Source organism: Columba livia, chromosome 9 (genome assembly GCF_036013475.1).
Source record: "Columba livia isolate bColLiv1 breed racing homer chromosome 9, bColLiv1.pat.W.v2, whole genome shotgun sequence".
Lineage (NCBI taxonomy): Eukaryota > Metazoa > Chordata > Aves > Columbiformes > Columbidae > Columba > Columba livia.
This window is the reverse complement of record NC_088610.1, coordinates 1,761,950-1,779,824: the sequence shown is the minus strand read 5'-3', so window position 1 is coordinate 1,779,824 and position 17,875 is coordinate 1,761,950. Positions and strand designations below refer to the sequence as shown.

General features: G+C 43.5%; 1 protein-coding gene across 1 annotated transcript in view; it reads right to left on the bottom strand.

The window, feature by feature from the left end:
- Nucleotides 1–17,875, bottom strand: part of RSRC1 (arginine and serine rich coiled-coil 1) — a 133,572-nt gene that overhangs the window by 21,991 nt on the left and 93,706 nt on the right. Inside the window, exon 8 of the mRNA XM_065073225.1 lies at nucleotides 3,171–3,239. Coding sequence (XP_064929297.1) covers nucleotides 3,171–3,239 — 69 coding nt within the window. The remainder of the gene's footprint in view (nucleotides 1–3,170; nucleotides 3,240–17,875) is intronic.

The following is a 17,875-nucleotide window of genomic DNA, read 5'->3' as shown; positions in this document are numbered from 1 at the left end:
TAATTCATGGGGTTAGATATTTCTACAGGGTTTTATATATATATATATATACACGTATGTTTTGATGCCTTTTTAGTGTAATGGAATCCTTTTAAAGACACTTTGGTGTCAACTGCCTATGGAAAGTCACCATAGATTCCTAAATCAAGTCCCAATCTTGAGCTGTTTCTAGGAATCCACTCCGTTCGCCATACCCACAAGACAATTTACAACAAGTATATTTGATTTTGCAAGTGTCCCAGACATTATTGAATAGGTTGCAAAGCTAAATCCATTCCTGATGTAGCTTAAGTTAACCCCACAGACTTCAGAGTAATAAACTTCAGGGATAAACCCTCGGCTTCGAAGCTGCGGTTGTTTGTGAATCTGTGTTATCAGCTTTTACTTGAGACGCTTCTGAATTGCTCCCAATTTAGTTTTAATCTATATCAACCACCCAGGTGGGTGCCGGGCTGGTGGCAACGCTCATTTTGGGGATGCTCCTGCATCCATCCCCAAACCATCACAAGATGGGACGCAGGAGCATCCGTGTGTCTATTATAATAAGTTCTCGCAGTGTATCCCTGATAACATAATTAGAAAATTAACATAAATGGAAGTGTTTCCGTCAGATGTAACGATTGCCCAGAACTCTTTGAAGTGAAAAAAGCTTAGCATCCTTTTCACTGCTTTTTAAACATCATTAAACTAAAAGTTTATTAAATGTGAACACCTCCAACCTCTTTCAAACAGGGGAAGAAAGGCAATCGATTACTTCCAATTTTTCAAAGATAATGACGTGGTGTATACCTGAAACTGCAGGGCCAGGAGCACCAGCTCCGCCAGGAACAAAATCAGCCCGTAATGACCAGCAATTTGGCGTGAGTGAAAGCCGAGTTCCGGATGAACCAGCCCTCCAAAGCTGAGCCTAACGGGGAGACAGCGCTTAGCACCGAATAAAGCGTCATCTCATCCAGCCCTTAAAAAGGGGCTAGAGCAGGATTAAACTGAAGAAAGAACCAGGGGTGGCAATTCCATCCACCATGAGATGTGTGAATTCGGGGATTTTGAATACTTCTTTAAGCGCTCGGTTGCGAGTTGCTTTGGATTTACCTGATAATGCAAAACATCTTTTTTCAGTTCTTCTGGGAGAAAAACCCCAACCAACCAAACCCCAAAATGGATGAAGGGACCCGACCGCATGAATTTTAATAAAGATTACATGAGAGTTTTGAAATACATACTTCGGATACTTCACTGTCAGTCCCACAGTTTGGAGCTTTTAAAGACATTTAAATCTAGAAACAAACAGAGGGTGGGAAATCATGTAAAAACGTATAAATCCTGTAGGATGGCAACCAGCCCAATTGGACCTGCAAAATACACTCAATTTCTCCTTCACCCATGAGGATTCAATGGAGCTTGTTTGTATCTGAAGTGCAAATAAGCTTTAAATTGCCCTCAGAAACACTTGAGGCTGGAGTTCCAGCTGAAGAAAAATGGGGAAGGAAGAAAATTGGGAGAAACTTGGGTGTAACCAAAGAAACAGCACCTGAGGTCAGCAGCGAGAAGAGATGGGGACAGGGAAGCACGTAGGATGGGTCTCCTAATCCAAATATCTTGCGAACGGCCTATTCCAAAGTCAAATAAATACGGAAAAGGTTTGCACAGAATTGAGAGCCTTTGGAGCCGTAAAGGGGCTCCAAACAGCAGCTCCGAGCGAGACCTGCGCCAGGGATTCGGGGACAGAAACGCCAGCGGGGAGCAGCTGTTTGAGAGCGCGCGGTCGTCAGGAAGGATTCCTGGAAAATAAGGGTGTCAAACCCACGATAAGAAGGAACCTTATCAGAAACTGGTGGGATTCTCAACCAGAAACAGCGTGGTGAGGGTTAAACACAGCGCGTGCGGGAGGAGGATCAGGCTCTGCTACCTGGAAGGTAAAGCAGAGATGAGAAGAGATGAAGGCGCGACAGATGTCAAATTGAAGTTCCTCTCTGTACCTTGAAGTTCACCTTGGTGTGCTCAGAGAGAGGAGGAGAGAGGACACACACAAGGAGACTTCCCAATACCATTAGAGAGGGTGGGAAGAAAGACGATGTCTTGGAAAGACCGGAGGAGACGCCACAGCGAAATCCTAAAGATCACTACCGTCCTCTTCAGGTGTTCTCTTCCATTTCCTACACACTCAGCAACCTTCCCTGTTTAGTTGAGCCTAATGATTTGGTTTTCATATCCCACTGGGAATTAAAAACATCTCAATCTCCTCTCCTTAAATTTCCAGCTCTCCTAAGCAGGTTGACTTCATATCGCTCTCCTCCGTATACAATGTCCTGGCCCTAAACAAAATCCGATTGTTATGTGGGCAGAACACTGATTTTCATAGTAACTGAATCCATTGAAATGCCAGCTCTGAAAAACACACGATCTCCTCAAACGTCACATCATCTTCAACCCTCGGTCTTGTGTATGGGGGGTTGAAACATCGAGTGAACATCCATTCAACCCCTGATAGGGAGACGAGGGGCACAACGCAGGAAACCTTTTACACGGAGGTTCTTCAGTGAGTTAAATAACAGTTACAACCCGAAACTACCGTCGTTTAAATCAAATACGCTGAAGGGACAGTTCACTGCAGCGACCAGTGTGTGACAACATGGATTTCTAGAGGAAAACCACTGCAAGTTGAACCTCTGCTGTATGTTTCTATCTTTAAGTCAATGCAAAAAATAATAGATATCATGGAGAGTTAAAGGATTAATTTGAAGAAGTGAGAGATTTTCCCTGAGACGGGGATGTCTATCACGGCTGAAGTGAGAAACTTCGAGGCCCCTAGGTTGTCTGCGGCCGCTCCGTCCCGCTGCTGGAAGTGGCTCCTGCCATTACCCACTGACATACAAGCAAAACACATTCATTTTAACTATCCAGGCGTTCTTAACCTTCCACCTACCGTAGTGCAAAGGAAACCCGCTCAGATCCTGCCTTCAGTGCCCAGTGTTGTCCAGAGACAGATCAGCTCACTTGGCGACATCGCGCAGACTAAACGCACAGAATAAATTAACTGCTGCGCTTGTTGTTTTAATGGAGCCCACAAACCAGTGGTATTGGCCGGTCGTAAGGTCTTAACGTATAAATGCTTATGGTTTCTGACTTAAGGGATTTTAGTTTGTTACCGAAGAAAAAACGTGCGTTACCTTCTTCCTTTCTTTTCTTGGCTTCTTCTTCACTTCTCTCTTTAGCCTTTAATGCTTCGTCTGCTTTAGCTAAAAAGAAAAGAGAAGAAATATAACACCAAATTTTATAATGAGTTAATCTATCTTGCAAAATGACATTTCCTAGGGGGCTAAACCAGTTTCAGATTCCTTTTTGCCCGTCTCACAATGAAGAACAAATTTGGTTCTTAATGTATTTTCTTTAAAGATATCACTACAGTTCAAACAGCATAAATGGTGTTAGGAGGGTAATTTTTGCACGCAATAGCAGCTCAATACAAATCTCCGCATTCATTTTTTGTTAAGTAAAACTTTTAAGAGTTTTTATTCTGCTTGCCCCCAAACCGAAGTCTAAAGACACAAATGCAATGGGTTTAAAAGCCGCAGATTTGCTGCCATAGTGAGTAATCCGCGAGCCCTTTTCTTTTGAGGACAAACCAGAAACAAAACAATATTCTCGGCGATGCGGAGTTGCAGGCGGCATTTAAAACAGGCATCGAATACCTACTGCTTGGTATGAAACAGGCAGCACACAACCCTCCCCTCGCCGCCAATCACAGCAGCAGTGTTTTATTCATGTTCTGACACTGCTCTTTAAAAAGAATCTTCTTCCCTCTAGAAACCTCTTCCCTTATTACTTAATTACCTACTAGTTGCTCAACTGCAGGGGTTTTCAAACACTTTACTACAGATGTTAAAGAAGATTAAAAATATACAGCACAGTAACAAGGGACTATCAATATACTCTGTAAATTAATTAAATTTCTGTTCTAGCACATCATTTATTCCAAAGCATTAATGTCTCAAAGGAGCCATTCCCTTTTATTGCCATCTCACTGCCTGATGAGCGAACTAAGTGAGAATAAGCCCCTAATAGCATTATACTTGATGAAATACTAAGTTTTAAAAAGTAGCACCGTGTCGAAAGGAAAAGAACCAAAAAGAAGCAGAATTCAGGCCCGCTTATGTAATAAAATCACTGCAACCCTGGCACAAACAGCAGCAGCTTCTTGAGTTTTGCAGGCGCCCGGTCGTACCGCTCATCGAGGAGGAGGAAAGGCAGGCCGAGCGGGTCCGGCCGGCGCTGGGGCTCCAGCTGCCCCAAACACCCAACGCCACGAAACCACAGCAGGGGCTCCACAGACATCTGGTTCCCTTTACATGCTCTTATACGTATTTACACTACATTTAAAGCCATGAAATATTAAAACTTTTCCGCCAGGGAAGATCGTTACAAGAATCTATTAAATTATATAATAAAAACAAACTGCTAGTAACTCTAAAGGCTTTTACTTCATTTACACTTTATTCTCGCTGGTAAGAGGACAGGGATAATAGAAATTCCATTTAAATTCAATTTTGGTTATGTGTGTAATTGTAGATATACCCCTTGAGTCATGTAAAACGCTCGGCTTATGTTTCTTTCAAATTATCCCGCTCAGATTCACATTCGACTCCTTACAACTGTCTTCAATATGTATTAGCAGAGCTCATTAGGCTGAAATTTAATAATGCAAACATCAGGTGGATTTCAAGAGCCCCCATTATCGCCGCAAGATGGATTGCTCATATAACTCTGGGGCCAACTGGGCACAATTTAGATTCAATAAAGTACCATGCCTAAATTGGATTTATCTATTCCACTCGGCTACTTTGTTCTTCCTCACCAATTTGTTGCTGCACAGGAACAATTCATTGGGCACCTCGATGGTTATTCAAGGCCAAAATAATATTGAACCGTACACGAAAGATGTTGCCGGGCTGCGACTACATTTTTACTTTGTATTTATTAACTTTAAATTACTAATTTCCAACCCTTGGAACCAGAGTTAAAACTTCTGCCAGCTTGTCCTCTCAAGTCATGCTTCGTTATGGGGACAATGTCACAATTTAGGAAGCACCACAAGGACGATTCTCTACACAAAATTGCTCATTAACAACAATTAAACGTAGCCCATAAATCTACCGAGTGTCTGGGTTATAGGGCACCATCCGCTGCCACCAACAGGAGTCACTGAAGCCTCGTGATGCTTCAAGAGTTCAGTGCCAACAACTCTCAAAACACTTTAAATTCTCTGTCATTATTCAACGGCAAAGCGCCATTAAAAGCCGAGATTTATTTTGATCAAATCAAGTTGTGGTTAAACAACATTAAAAGATCCTTACGACTTATTCCAAGGATAACGCTCTCTGTTCTGCGGACTGTGACACCCTCAAACCCGCATTTCTGGTGTGCAAACACATGCTGGCCACCTAAATCCACCCGATATTTGGAAGAGCCGCCAGCTGTCCCGCTTTCCCAAAGCCGGAGGAGGACGGACAGCGGCTCAGCACCCCAAAGCCACGTCAGCAAAAGGCTGGTTTGAACTGAGGCGGGTAGTGGGGTGCTGAGCCGGCTCCTGGTCCTGGCCCGACTGCTTACGAACAGTTCCGAAATACAAAAGAAATAAATAGGAAATAAGAAATAAATAAGCATTTAAGAGCTCATCTGACCCCAGATAAAATCACAATTCTATTGATTTTTTTCTCTGAATAACGGGGAAATGACACAAGGAAGATGTTTGAGACGTTTACCTTCAATAAAACAACAAAGTTGTGAAACGCAGATATTTGCTAGTGGAGTATTAATACAAGTATAACGACGAAAGAGCATTTTAGTCATTTCCAGGTGTTCCCTACAACAGTGCTGGTTCCAGGCTGGCGAGATCAGTGGCTCGTTGTGCTGGATGCAGCACGAAGACGGAATAAACCCTGGGTTTGCAGTGAGAATAAACTACAAGCAACGAGTATGGACATGTGCTCAGACAGACACAATGCAGAAGGGGAACAATATCGCTAAGTTACAGCACAGGCATTAATATTTAGTTGCAACTAAGCTACGTTAAGCAGGAAGAATTATTAGGAGGAATTATTATTGTAAATGAACAGCAGGGGCTCAATGAGCAGTGGGTGATTCCCTGGGGCCACCAGGTCTACCCTGTGGCTGGTTTGAATGGGGTGAAATGGAAATGGGGTGGAAAATGGAAAGGGAGAGGGAGACCAGAAGGAAAAAATGAAAAAGAAAATAAAAAGGGGAAAAGGGAGAGATGATTTGGCATGCTCTCCAGTTGGGGAAAGGAGGAGGGCAGGTGCTTCCGTGTCTCCTTGGTATTATCTATAGGCTGAGTGTAAAATTTTGGAGATGGAGTGAGACATCAGAAATTAAATATAACAAAAACAAAAGAGCAATTTGGGAGCTGTAGAGAAGCACTGGGCCATGATACCAGCTGCTGTGCATCAGCGTAGCTTTAATGACTTCATCTGTACATCCCAGGAACTATCCCACGCTTTCCATTACTGATGTTTGGCAGAAAAGTCCAGGTTTATGCTCAGACGCTGCCACTCTCAAGCAGACTCGACTTGCTTATGTGCCGAACACTACAGACAATCTCAGGTTCCTCTCTGTTCTCCTATCCAAACTTTCTATACTTACCCAGACATCCCTCAGTAATTCTTTCTGCTTAACCAATACTATTAATGCAGAACCCTCTTCCCTCTGAATTCTTACTTCTTTAAAGAAAAGTGTCCCAAGAAACACCCTCTCTACTTAAGAAACTTCATAAAATTATGTGAATAAACTACAGGCATTTCATAGTTTGTGTCCCCTCTAAATTGTTACAACATGTTTTGTGTTCTCCTACAGTTTGATCATTTTTCGCACAAAACAAATATGAGAAAAGGAAAAAGGATAGAAAGAAATGAATGAACAATCTTGTAGGCTATGAAAAATATTTCAAGCCTTGAAGATGATGGTATTTCCTTACCAACACGTTCTGACTTGCATATTTAACATTTACAGAACTACTTGGTGCCTTCTCTCTTCCGAAGACATCTCGACTCATTATTAACCAGTGTGCTGCACTCCACGCCTGCTCAAACCAACCATCCCTTGACCATAATGAGCAACTTTGAGCGCTTTGCTCCAGCGGCAGAGCGCAGGAGAACCCCGGGCGCCCGGGAGGCCCCACAGCAACCTGAGGTCCAACTGCAATTTCTTGTCTCACACCAAGTTCCCCCGGACCCCACACGGCTGGGAAGATGCGACTTGTTCAGCCAGCTAAGATCAGGGTCATCCCCCCAGATAACAGGCGCATTAAAGCCTGACAAACAACTCTCTCATCAAAAGCTCTTGGTACTACGATTAAAGAAAAGGGATGGTCTCCGATCAGCCTGGCAGTTTCGAAGGCGGAGTGAAAACCAACCTTTATGAACAGGAGCGAAAGCATATTTTCTACTCCTTTTCAACACTGATCATGCTCACACAACACAAAGTGAGGTAAACTATTTTAAAATGTCCAGCTTGATGGCACTGCACAAAGGAAAACCAAAATAACAATACCGGGGCTGAAATGCAAATTAATGTCTTAATGATTTGATCAAGTTCCCAAGTGCAACCAACTTCAACCAAACTCTTAAATCCTGTTTGTTTGCCTTTTTTTCCATCTGATGCAGCCAGTGTTTTCTACATGGTTTCAGAATCGCCCCTTTCAAAGAGTTTTACTCAACCGTGGTTCCGTGAAGCACGAGCAGGACATCTCGCCCCACCGCGCGGTCAACTGCCCCAACTTCTCACTGTCTGGTTCACTCAGGTGCAAAGACAAATGTCTTATCAGACGAACCATTAGCGTGGAAATGGTCAATATTGCCCCAGAGCTGCAACACGCCTGTTTTAAATGGCAACACAGTATTTCAGGCCGGGATGACGACCTTGACGGGGTTCTGGGTACATCAAACTCCTGATGTCCAGCCGAACCAGTGGAACCCAGCACAGCGGAACCGGAGCAGCTCATCCCCAGCGCCGGCTGCTCCAGGATGGTGCTTCCCCACCAGCAAACGGGTACAGAGACCTGTGCACATGGCGGGGAATGGAGCGGATCTTCTCTCTATGAAGGACGGTCCCGTAAGCTTGGGCGGCATCCTTGAATGCAGCAAGAGCGAGGTGAAGGCGCTCAGCATCTCAAAATGCCCGAAATACAAGTGGTAACCAAGAGAAATGAGGAGATGCATGGTGTGCACGCAGAATGGAGCAGGCGGAAGCAGAACCATGTATTGCAACCCCTATTTTCACCAGGTTTTGCAGTAGGGTTGTGTCAGTCCCCAGAATCACTGCCATGATAACACTCTGTATCTAGAAAATGGTTCCAACAGTTAAAATTACAGTGTGTGCAAACACGGCTGCAAGTTTTTTCTTTACCTAATGCTACATACTGAAAGTTTTTAAACAACAACTAAAATATCTTAAAACACATTGCTCATTAGTGGACAAAAAGTAGTGTTTTAACTATACTGTTAAACTATAACTGGTTAATTCTACTAACTAAACCTTTTCTTCGCTGGTCACTTAGCGCTGTTAATACGTTTAACTTCCTGATCAGTTCAGGTGGCAGCAGGAGCCAAGGGCCACCTTTAGCTCACCACAGAGATACACAAAACCACTGCAGAGATCAATAGACTGTGCATTCAAATAAGCCGTGTTACTGTATGACATTAAGCCAACAGGAAATGTGGGAACGGTCTCTTCAGAGACTACGTCTGATAGAACAAAACAAGAAGGAAGGTTTTCTAGAAAACAAATGATCTTCACAAATAAATCATCTTCTAATAGCAGAACCGATGTGCATCAGCTTCTCTTCACTCGAGAGCTGCTAAATCTTGTGGTTTTCAATGCTTCTGTGAAAACTCACTGTATGATATCATCATTAGTGCCACAGTTCTATAAGAAACATGTTGGCCAAGCCATGAGACAAGACAACGTTCTACAATGCGTGTATAATATTATTTTCCCTTAATTATTGAGTATGAGAAAAGAGGAAAATAACCAGCAACAAAAATGAACCTTAATTTTAAAATTGCAGCAGTTTCTCTTCGTGTATTTTGCAACAGAGCCAGAGATGCTGATTTCCCAGGCTTTCACCAGCCATTTCTCACCTGTAGGTAACCGCAGCGCTCCCCCGCGTTTGTATTTCCATGCAGGTGAACACAGCCCTGTTCACTGCTTGTGGGTATTGATTAAAAAGTCACCGGGTATCCAGCCCCGTGGCCCCTGTGTGTGGCACCAGGTGCCCCGACCTACCTGGGACCAGCCCATTTGAAGTGTTGATATTCCAAAGTCATTCAAATGCCTTTTATTTCCTCAAAAGAGCCACATTGGAGAGCGTGGCCGAGCACAACCACGCTCCAGGTGGCGACACGTGCATTTTGTGAAAGTCGCACCTACACTCCACGTAACTAAAATGGTTTGGGAGCAAGATCATAGAGCCGGAGTCAAGAACAGCAGGTTGGCCGGGACCTCAAGGATCATCTGGTCCAGCCTTTCTTGGCTTGAGCCCGGTCTAGACAAGCTGGTCCTGCTAATCTTCAAAGTGCCCAATGTTGGGGAATCCACCACTTCCCTGGGGAGATTATCCCAATGGTTCATTGTTCTTATGGTGAAGAATTTCCCTGGTGTCCCACCAGAACCTCCCCAGGAACTGGTACCTCCACCACAGCTCATCCGGGCGGGCACGTCGGAGCGACGCTCTAATCCTGACCAGCCTTGTGCTGTGCAAGGTCAAACAGCTTCCAGCAAAGATGCTAAATTAAATTAAAGAATCAGTAGAATATGAATTATTTCAAGGTAAAAATAGGGCAGGTGTCGTTTTGGGGTGCAAAGGGTATTTTGGAAAGCACAGCCCTCTCCCACCACTGCGGGATACCATTTGTTTTACTGCTAAAATTAAAAAGGGGAATGTCAGAACACCCACCAAGCGCAAATGCAAGTTGTTTGGAAAAAGAAAAATCAACATTATTGTGCACTTTCCAACTCTTCGAACTTAAAAACCACAGGCGATACATTTCAAGATGGATTTGGGGAAAAAGAAAGCAGCCGAACTCAAAAAACACAGAGTGACGCTACATCTGAAATGCAGGCGAGCCGTCCGGGATGCTAATCAGAAAGACTTAACCGCTCCTTTTAAACACCGACATTTTCGCACATATAAAATATTCAGTCAGCTCACATATAAAAATAATCCATTATTAATTTACAAGGTGTTATTTAATTTACATGCTATTTTTCTCCAGTATATTAAATTTATCAGGGCTGCTGGAAACCCTCTCTGCTGGATATTCATATACTGACATGTAACGGTACGTATTGTACATCCCAAAAATTCCAAGACAAATTCAGAACAACCACTTTCTCCGCTATTTCCTTAGACGGGAACAGCGGAGGAGCGGAGTCCACAAGCTGTTCATTCAAACCCAGAAGCGACAACCCTACCCGCATTTCAATCGCACCAGATTGATGCTGGTTTTCTACATCTTTGCCTTTTTCCTCCGTGCTAAAGAACAATTCCCCAACATTTGGCTACCACAAACATTCAGGTGGCCACTTGTCCGGTTCACCCATGGACACACGGCTTCGTTTGGCACCATCTGCTCTAATTACACCTCAGCCTGGTGACACCTGATGACACCCAAACATAAGAAGTTCCTGCCATTGCTGTCCCAAGTATTGCACACAATTTAATTAGGCCAGACTGTAATTACAAATATCGGAGAGTGCCAGAGCTCGCTGCTCCCTCCCCGGCTCTATGGTTACAAACTCCCCATAAATCTCTTGATTTTAAGCTTCTGCTCCCTCCCTGGGCTGTTATCACAGAATCACAGTATGTTTGGGATTGGAAGGGCCCTGGAAAGCTCACCCAGTGCAATCGCCCCATGGAGCAGGAACACCCAGATGAGGTTACACAGGAAGGTGTCCAGGCGGGTTGGAATGTCTGCACAGAAGGAGACTCCACAACCTCCCTGGGCAGCCTGGGCCAGGCTCTGCCACCCTCACCGGGAACAAGTTTCTTCTCAAATTTAAGTGGAACCTCTTGTGTTCCAGCTTGATCCCATTACCCCTTGTCCTATCACTGTTTGCCACCAAGAAGAGCCTGGATCCATCCTCATGGCACTCACCTTTTATATACTTACAGACATTAATAAGGTCCCCCCTTAGTCTCGTCTTCTCCAAACTAAAGACCCAGCTCCCTCAGCCTTTCCTCACACGGGAGATGCTCCACTCCCTCCAGCATCTTGGTGGCTGCGCTGGACTCTCTCCAGCAGTTCCCTGTCCTGCTGGAACTGAGGGGCCACAACTGGACACAATATTCCAGGTGTGGTCTCCCCAGGGCAGAGCAGAGGGGCAGGAGAACCTCTCTGACCTACTGACCACCCCCTTCTAACCCACCCCAGGTACCATTGGCTTCCTGGCCACAAGGGCCCAGTGCTGGCTCATGGTCACCCTGCTGTCCCCAGGACCCCCAGGTCCCTTTCCCCTACACTGCTCTCTAATAGGTCATTCCCCAACTTATACTGGAACCTGGGGTTGTTCTGCCCAGATACAGGACTCTACACTTGCCCTTGTTAAATTTCATCAGGTTATTCCCCACCCAACTCTCCGGCCTGTCCAGATCCCCCCGTTCCTCCCGGCAGAGGGGTTTGCTCCTCTTTATTTTCCACCCTTTTATCAGCGTTTTTGCTCCATTCCCTTCCCGCAGTGATTTTGGGAGGTATTTCCCAATCTCGGTGTAACATCTCCCACTATGGCGCAGCGAGCGAGCATCCGTCCACAAGCAGCTGGGGCCCTTCCACAACATTCAACCTCTTTGGGGTCAATAATACACCCAGTAACGTGGCCCCCCTCAAAAACACGAGCCAAACCCAAATGTTATCTCTTTTCTCACAGAATGTTAGAGATTGGAAGGCACCTTGAAGGTCATATTTTCTTCTAACTCTGGATATAACCAACGTGTTTGTGAAGATAAATCCTTTAAGGCCGACTAGTTTGGGTTTTGTTTAATTGTTACAATTTTCCAAAGGCGGTTTGTGGCTGGATATAAGTGATACAGGGCGATGAGAAATCACAGCAGAAAGCGGAGAATACCCGAAGTCATGTATAGCGCAAAACAGAAGGCGTTCTCAAGTCAAAACGGGTTAAATATTGAACCAACTTCTCTAGAGAGAGGGGAGCACGTACATCCTCGTCCAGAATATCAACATGCCGGTCAGAAATCCATCCGGACGAACCCCCCGCAAAGGGACGCGGGTGTTGGGAAGCGCGAGGTACCAAGTGCCGCCCTCCCCAAAGACTTTCCAGCTCCCGCTTCCTGCCTCCCGTATTAAGACTGCCTTTCTCATCACTTAATGCTTATTTTCATCACTTTGCTTAAAATATTGATAATCAATTAGGGCTACGTCTGTTTTGCCACAGAATCTGTGTCACAGTCTATCAGACTGTCAGGGCCAATTCAATCCTCATTCAAAGTTAATTTTTTCTTCATAAATCTGCCTTTGGAGGAGTCATTAGGCGCAGAACATAGCCCGAGGTGCAATCACCTATTCTCTTTCATTAGCGGCAGGCAGGGAAGGTGAGGGAGATTATTAGAACTTTGGAATGATCACAAAGCAGCGTGCTGCCTGTCAGATCCCCCCAACGTTTCATTCATCTCGCCAACTCGGCGGCGCGGGCTGCCAGCGCTTTTAAATGGACATTATTCATGAACATCTGTGACACGCTGAATATTCCGAAGCGGGAGTGATGAAAAAGCGCTGCCCCCCTTTGACTGGGAAATTAATTCTATGGTCAAAACAATTAGGAATAGAACAAACATGGCTTGTGATGTTATTTTAAGTCCTCCAAGATATTCCACTTAAAAAGCTATTATTTCAGAAATATCCACGTTTAAACACAACCATGAACGCTCTAGATAGCTTAGCGCAGTATTTTACGCTATTGAAGAACTACGTGAATTTCCTTTACTGGGGAAAAAACAAGTTGTTGGGTTGGGTTTTCTTAAGCAATTACAGAATTAGCTGTAAGAGCTTCACTATCTGGTGTGTTGATCCGTTCCTAAAATGGAGCCAAATGAGATGCCACCTTGGATTTTAAGGCGCTGCCATATTAAATTACGGCACACTTTACTCAGTTGCAGAGTGTGCGGAACAGATTTCCAAAATCAAAGATACTTATTGCTGCTTCTCTTGTTCAAAGGAGCACATGAGAGCGATTTTAAGATAAGAATGGCAGAAATGCTGGTAAATCTTTTAGCAGACCAGCATCCACAGAAATGAAGTAAAACCCCTATGGTTCCTATGCCCTATCCCTTCATACATGCAAGGGCTTTACGATGTAGCTACTTTAAGGCAAAGTCATTTACATCTAATGAAATAACATCAAGTACTTCCTCGAATTTCATTAGGAAAGTCAAAAGAATAGTAATGTACATTTTTTCTGTTATTACTATGGAAATGGTGTTACCGTTCGCAAACTTCTCACGGCCCCCATCATTCTCCTCCCAAAATATTCTTGCTTTGACAGCAAAATTAAGGACCAGATCCGTAGCAATTTCAAGCTGGCAGGATTCCATGGAGCTACGGAATTTACTCCAGCTGGGGATCTGAATAATAATAATAATAATAATAATAATAATAATAATAATAATAATAATGACTTAATAAGCAGATCTTGCCTAGGCACATTCATGTATTATTTAGTGCATTTCTAATTTCTTTCTTCCTCATCCACTGTTTCCCACACACACGTCTAATAAAAAATTCAGCTGAAATATGTTTTAACACTAAGGATTAATTGGTTTAAATTGCTTCCACGGCTCCTGACTCATTACAGTGGGTGCTATTAAATATTGCAAAGATTTGCGTCTGGCTCAGAACAAGCTGGATGTGACCAACTTGGACACCTCGTAGGCAACTCATGGTTCACCCAGGACCCTCAGCCCCCAAACTGCCGCTGAGCTCGGGAAAACAGTGTAATTGGATGCAATTCTTGTCTTACCTGATATTTAGTCCTGGTGAGAAAATTATTTATTAGAATAATTTGATAATTTCAATGGAAATCTTTAAATGGCGCCTTCTGCCCGAGTTATTTTCTTTTGTGGGAAGGATGTGGCAAGAGAAAGGAAGAGTTTGGTAAAGGAGAATAATGGGCTGGAGTTAAACCTGCCCCTCATCCGCTGAGCTGAAAAGGCACTGACTTTGGGGAGAGAAAGAGTAAATTCCAGATGTAAAATTTCATGGAGTAAATGATGATTCTTTGCTATATCCTTCAACCAGAGAACTGAGAAGTGTTCAATATGAACAACGCCAACTTCGCTTCAACGCATTTGAATTGTACTAACCACCTTCTTTACAAGGAAACTATAACGTATAATTGCACAAAGAAATTACACTACTTTGAAAAAAACCAACTTGTTTGCTTAAAAGATAATCGCTCATAAAATAAAAAAATGTTTACATCATTTCTCAAAAGAAACCTGGCAATGCCTTTCAAATGCAATTGTCGTTTCGGTCTGTGTATGGGGAATGACAGTCGGCTTTGCTGTCGGGGGTTAATCACGGAATTCAGCCTGACAGCTTGTCAGCAAACTGCAAAAATTCACTCACAAAACTTGGATTCAAAATTAGTCCTTCTTTCATCTGCCAATTTTACAACGTCAGGAACCACCAGGCTGAGTGAAAATCAAGTAGATGACAACTAATCTGGCCGTGGAAAGGAAGCAGAAAACCACGGAGCACTTAGAAATGATTACGAGGAACAACACTGAGAAAAGCCAAACCAGCCCAGAGCACCTTGTAAGTGCTCTGAGAATGTTCACCTTATGCTTCCAAACCGAACAGAAACATAACAAATAACCCCGTTGGCAACGCTGTCAGCACAGACCCATCTAGACAACAGTGGTCAAAAGTCTTTCTGGCTCGGCAGTTTCACATCAAGCCTCACACCAGATTTGAAAATAAACTATATGAATTTAATTCCTCTAATTTAATTCTGGGCACTGGCCCATGGCCACCACTTCATGACCAAGAGTCGTTTCCATTAAGGATGATCTTTGGCCGCTCATCTACACTGGAAACCACCAATAGCCATGGTAAGATTTGCTGCACCACATCGTCCAGATAATAAAAAATGGCAAAGAGAATTATCCAGAAGAATGTCCTTGGTCTTACTGGTGCCGGGTCCAGGTACCAGCTGGACAAATGGGACATACTGGGAAAAAGCCTCCGGAGCTGAGGAGCTAAGGCAGCCGGGGAGCGCCCCATGGCATGGAAACCATCCCGCGGGTGATGGAAACACCACCGACCCATGAGAAAATGACTCTTGGGCTTTCGAGATGGAAAATGCACCAGCTTTGTACCTTCTCCGTGTCTTTCTCTCAGAACCACTTACTGACAGAATAAGAGAAATGTTGGGTTTCCTATTGAAGAATAAAATCAGTAATAACTAAAAGACAACACTTGTTTGTGTCTCAAAGACAACGACTGATAACGTCCAACTCTCCAACTTCTTCCACCACACGAAGATCTAAACCTCAGCACAGCCTGTAAGATCATTTCCCGTTATTACTTCTCATTTATACAACCGCTTTGCTGGAGGCACGGCCAAAGGGACTTTGCTAGAGCCGGCCCAATTTAAACTGCAGTTAACAACGCTGGAGCCCCAAAGCTCACTCAAATTTCCACCTTCAGAAACTAAACCTTGTAACCAAAGATGCAGCTACGGAGGTGAATGAAGACACTGAAGAAATGCTGCTTAACCGCGGTTGTTGAAAACCAGTTTCAATTTCTCTCCTTGCTCCTTTATTTGCAATGAAGTTCCATTGAAGGAAGAAGTAAGTTATTCACGGTGGTTTAATTCTAGTTATTAATGGCTGGCGCTGTAGAAGACTCTGCATTTTTTAATTCCAGGCGTTGCCACACGTGCCCCAAATGACGAAGATAATGCTTTAACAGATTCTGGAGTTACAAGATTATTCCAAAAACCAAAGGCTGGAATAATCAAGGATTATTCCTTCTACCCGGAGAACACGTACTCTGGCTTCTTTGGCTGTATCTGAATTTTTGTGCTTAAATTTAAGAATATTAGGAGCCCATTCAACTTCACAGAGACTATTCAACCATGGTTAGAACTTGAGCATATTATTAAATGCCTTGAATAACAGGAAAGGTGTTAGAGAAGAACGACGTCGGTAGCAAACAAGAGGGAGCACAAATTTCTTACGCTGAAAGCTCTATGGGAAAAATGGTCACGGTGCATCCAGACAGCACCATATAACAAGTTATTTGTACCAAACACGGCCATATCAAATTGAATTAACTTCTAAGCATAACATTAGAATTGTAATTACAGTTACAAAAGTACGATTCAATGCAAATTATTAATTATAATATACAAATAATAGTGCAAGAAGCAGGAAGCATTTTAGAGGATTTTTGAGGAAAGAAGGAACTTTGTTCAGTCTCCTCATGATCACTTTCCACTTTTGCCATGATGTTAATGAAAAAACCTTTGTGAAGCAATGGAAAATAAAAAAGGATCAAAAATTAACTAAAAAAAACCCAAACTACTGTAAGTCTACAAACACCAAGACACCATTAAAGAACAAACTGTTCTCGAGTGTTATCATAAATAGTGTTAATAAGAAAGATTCATAAAAATAGTGACAGGGGGTATTGGAAAATGGGGAAACGCCGAGATGGAAAACTGGTGGTTTCAGGCAGAGAAAAGCCGCAGGATTTACTGCGTGTTAACTGCAGGATCATACGACAGGCGCCCAAAAGAACTTGACATCTGGCACCAAAAGGGGGAGCGTGTGTCCAGGAAAGATTTGTGGGGGAGACTTATTGCCGGTGCCAACGCGCACTCACTCAATTCCGCGGCCCAGCCTTGAGCGCCCGGCGCACCGAGCGCAGCCCAACGCCGCCAAACTCGCCCCCGTGGCAAGAAATTATGGGCAACTATACATTCTGAGCTTGTGTCATTAACTACTATAATCATTTGCTGCACACGGCATTATTAAATATTCCCCCGGGGATAAAAGGGGTAAATATATTGCTTAAATATTCAGTGGCTGACTGTAAAATTTCATTCCAGATTAACCGATGAAGATGAAGAAATGCTGCTGAAAACACACAATTTATCTTCACTATGCACAGCAGATCACTCCTGCAATGACACCAGAGGCTGTGTGGGTTTGAATTCAATAGCTGCATTAAAAGAAAACTACACACCCAATAAACAGTTTGCTGCAGCATTGCTTAAATAATTCAGAAAGGAATTGGGGGTATCAAACGTTTTAGAGATGTATTGTATCTCTTAATGTATTTCAATTAAATGCTTGTTTTTAAAGCTTCTGTTAAAAATCATTAGAATAAACGGGAAAATAGAAAAGTCAGAGACTCAAAATCAACTGACTTGTAGGAGAGGATTTACACAAGATTTGTCACCAGTGAGAAAGTCACCTCCAAGGGCACGTACCTGATAATATACACACGCATTTACACTTATCATCCGCAACCTTGAGAGATTCCAACTGGCTCTCATAAGTCTGGACAGCATAATTTTAGCACAGACATATGTGCATCTATATATTTGTATAGAGCCATAACAAAGTAATAAATAAGGAGCCTTATTCAACTCCAGAGAATCCACCAACTTTCTCTTATTGGATTTCACTTCCCGGCAGGGTTCTCTCCCCACCGGAGCTCTGCACAGGCTGCTTTGCCAGCGCAGTGCCCTCACTCTTAGAAAATGTAAATAATTTGAGATACTAAAACCTCAGTACACGTTTAACAGCACGTAACTACAACGATAAGGAGTGGGAACG